This window comes from Teleopsis dalmanni, unplaced genomic scaffold, assembly GCF_002237135.1.
Source record: "Teleopsis dalmanni isolate 2A unplaced genomic scaffold, ASM223713v2 unscaffolded_contig_4468, whole genome shotgun sequence".
NCBI lineage: Eukaryota > Metazoa > Arthropoda > Insecta > Diptera > Diopsidae > Teleopsis > Teleopsis dalmanni.
Window position 1 is genome coordinate 1 of NW_024035850.1, and position 2965 is coordinate 2965.

The 2965-nt window shown below is 35.1% G+C and overlaps 1 protein-coding gene across 1 annotated transcript; it reads right to left on the reverse strand.

Moving 5' to 3' along the window:
- Positions 1–6: 6 nt before the first annotated feature.
- Positions 7–2073, reverse strand: LOC119665318 (esterase B1-like; the record flags this gene model as incomplete). The annotated part of the gene is made up of 5 exons (XM_038074580.1): positions 2041–2073; positions 1709–1859; positions 481–1041; positions 246–415; positions 7–168 (listed from the first exon to the last, which is right to left on the reverse strand). Coding segments are annotated over exons 2-5 (1017 nt in total), but the record flags the coding sequence as incomplete, so codon positions are not given.
- Between the last annotated feature and the right edge of the window lie 892 nt (positions 2074–2965).

A 2965-nucleotide genomic window follows, 5' to 3' on the forward strand; every position in this document is an offset into this window, starting at 1 on the left:
TGCCACTCCACGCACACCACGTCCTTGCCACATATAGCGAAACGGGTAAATGAGTTTTTCCGAGTCGAAATCATAGCGATACAAATAAGTAGGCGCCTTTTTCGCATGCTGTAGGCGCAAATTGATAGTCTTTTGCAACGGATGCCAAAAGTACAAGTGACCCATCACCTGTGATAATAAAAAATTCACACTTGATATTAAACTGACTGTTTGACTTTAAGCACAGTGCCTAACGTTTAACTTACATCGTAAAACACCTCCAGGCTTGCGGTGTTGCCTTCGATGTATGCGGCGCGCAATTTCGAGGCTTTTTCCAACGCTTCAGGGCTATCACGTTGTGTGAACGTACCTGGCGGGAGCAAAGATGTGAAATTCTTCAATATTTGCTCTACGAATTCTGGCATGCCTGTTAAAACTGAAATCGAGTAAAATAAAATTTGTTATTACGTGTATGGTCGCACTTTAAAGGGTTTTGCGTACTTGGCTTAAATAAGAGTCCTTCACTTGAAGTGGAACCAAGCAAAAGTGGCACGGAATTGGACCAAGTTTGTGCGAATAACTCTTCAGTTGGCTTTAGAAGTACAGTATGCTGCGTCATATATGGCTCCACGCATGGGCCGAATGCTAACATTTCCATGCTATTCATATCTTCTGGAGTTAGGCAGTACTGTTGTGCATTTGTTATTTCTTCAGCGGTACACTGTAACAAATATTTTAAAATTTTTGGCTCATTAAAATCTCCAGTGTAGCCCGCAGCTTTGGCTAAGGCAAATGCACGTTTGCCCGTATTTCCAATACCCCAACTAACTGTTGCAACACCAGATTGAGCTATGGCACGATGAAAGAGACCTCTTGTTTGTTCGGTTAACATAAGTAAAGCAACTGAGCAGCCACCAGCGCTTTCACCAAATATTGTTATGCAGTCAGGATTGCCACCAAAGCTCGAACAATTTCGTTTAATCCATTTCAGTGCCAAAATTTGATCCTTCAAACCAGCATTGCCAGGTATGTGTAAGTTTGGATCTGTTAAACTCAAGAAACCTGTGAAATAAGGAATTGTATATATATGCAGACAATATTTGAGATATTTGGGAAGTAATGAGAGAAGAAAGAAGAGAAGGAAGAAGGGAAGGAAGAAGGGAAGGAAGAAGGAGGGAAGAAAGGAGGGATGAAAAGAAGGAATTAGGGAAAAGGAAGGAAACAAGAAAGAAAGATTTAAAGGAAGGAAGAAAAGAAGGAAGAAATGAAGAAAAGACGCTAGAAAGGGTAAATAGAATGAAGAAAAGAAGAAAGAAGGAGAAATGAGAAGGAAAGAATCAATGAAAGCCCAAAGAAAGAAAAAAAAAAGAAATCAAGAAGCGAAGGAATTCTAACCGTAAAGGAGTAAATGGACTAAATATGTTGATTTTGAAAATCAAAAGCCTTACAAAGAAATCTAATCTAATCACCACTAAGAAAGGACGGAAGAAAGGAGAAGAGAAAGGAGGAAGGAAGACGAAGAAAGGAAAGTATAAAAAAAAGAAAGGAGGGAAAGGAGGAAGAAAGAAGGAAGGAAGAATAGAGAAAAAAAAGTAGAAAAGAAGCAATGAAGAAGAGAAATAATTGTGACCATTAATTGGCCAGTAAATAATTTGAAAATGTCAATTAACGTCAAAAGTTTTATTAGTTAAAGTTTATCTAATCTGCATTATAAGAACAACTCTCTTACCTAAAGCACCCAAACGATATTGAACCGTTACCAGCACGACATCTTTTTTCATAAAATAATCAGGTGCATACCAATCACGTGAGGCTTCACCCAATCTAAAGCCTCCACCGTATATCCAAACCATAACTGGACGTGGTTTACTTGGTTTAATCTATAAAAAAGAGAATTGCAAAAAATTGATATGTTGTATTTTATTTTACATAAATTATAAAAAAATTTATTTTGTCTATCTATAGTAGAAAGACGTGACAATCGTGCTTTACATGCTGTACAAGTTTTTTGTTGCATTGATTGCAATTCTTACTTACGTGAAACCTGTAAAAATAACTTACATTATTTGTGTAGACATTCAATAATAGACAATCCTTCCGACACAACACTTCCTTCTTCAATCACATGCTGAAATGGTGACTCTCCAAAGTGCGTAAATCACGTATGTTTCCACGCACACAACTGGTTTTCGGGACGGATGCACGGAATCTTATTTCCCCATCTGGTGGTTGGTGCATAGGAATTTTCGAGAAGCTACAGTGATACATTGATAAATTGTACTCTTGTTGGCAACCTTTTTCTTCCCATTTGAGTATTTGACCGTGAAGTCTCAATCCTTTTAAACAGCATCTGCTAGCAAGTTGTGCTCTAGAAACCTGAAAAAAAAATAGTGGTCAACAGGTTAATCCGGAAAACTAAAAATCAAAGAAGTTTTATTTAATAATAAAATTAATAAATTTTATTTTTAGTTTAGTAGGATTGGATACGATCTGATTTTGATTCACATATTGAATTTGTAGAAATAGCAGACAAATAGTAAATACAATACTAGTAAATATAGTAAAAATAGTCAATAAAAAAATTTCTTTTTGATAAAAAGTAATTTTCAACCACTATAGTATCCATTAAAGTAATAAAGAATATTAAACTTAAAATTAAGAACATTAGCGATTAATTTCTGATTTATTAAAGACTGATATCATATTATTGTATACATATCTTCATATTATTTGATATTTTTACAATCTATTATTTTAAGTTTTCATAGGAGTTAATAGGACTTCTAACGTTCTGTCATTTTAAAGGACCTCTTTGAGGTCGCACGACTGTAGATTTTCCGGTCAAAGTTGTTCAGATTAAGCGGTGGTCTTCCATTCCTTGCGTATATTTGTATATTTTTTTATCAATTTACTTTACTTAAAGTTATTTTAATACCGATTTTTTTTTTAAATTTCGTCGTTACACCTTAAGTCCCATAATACTGCA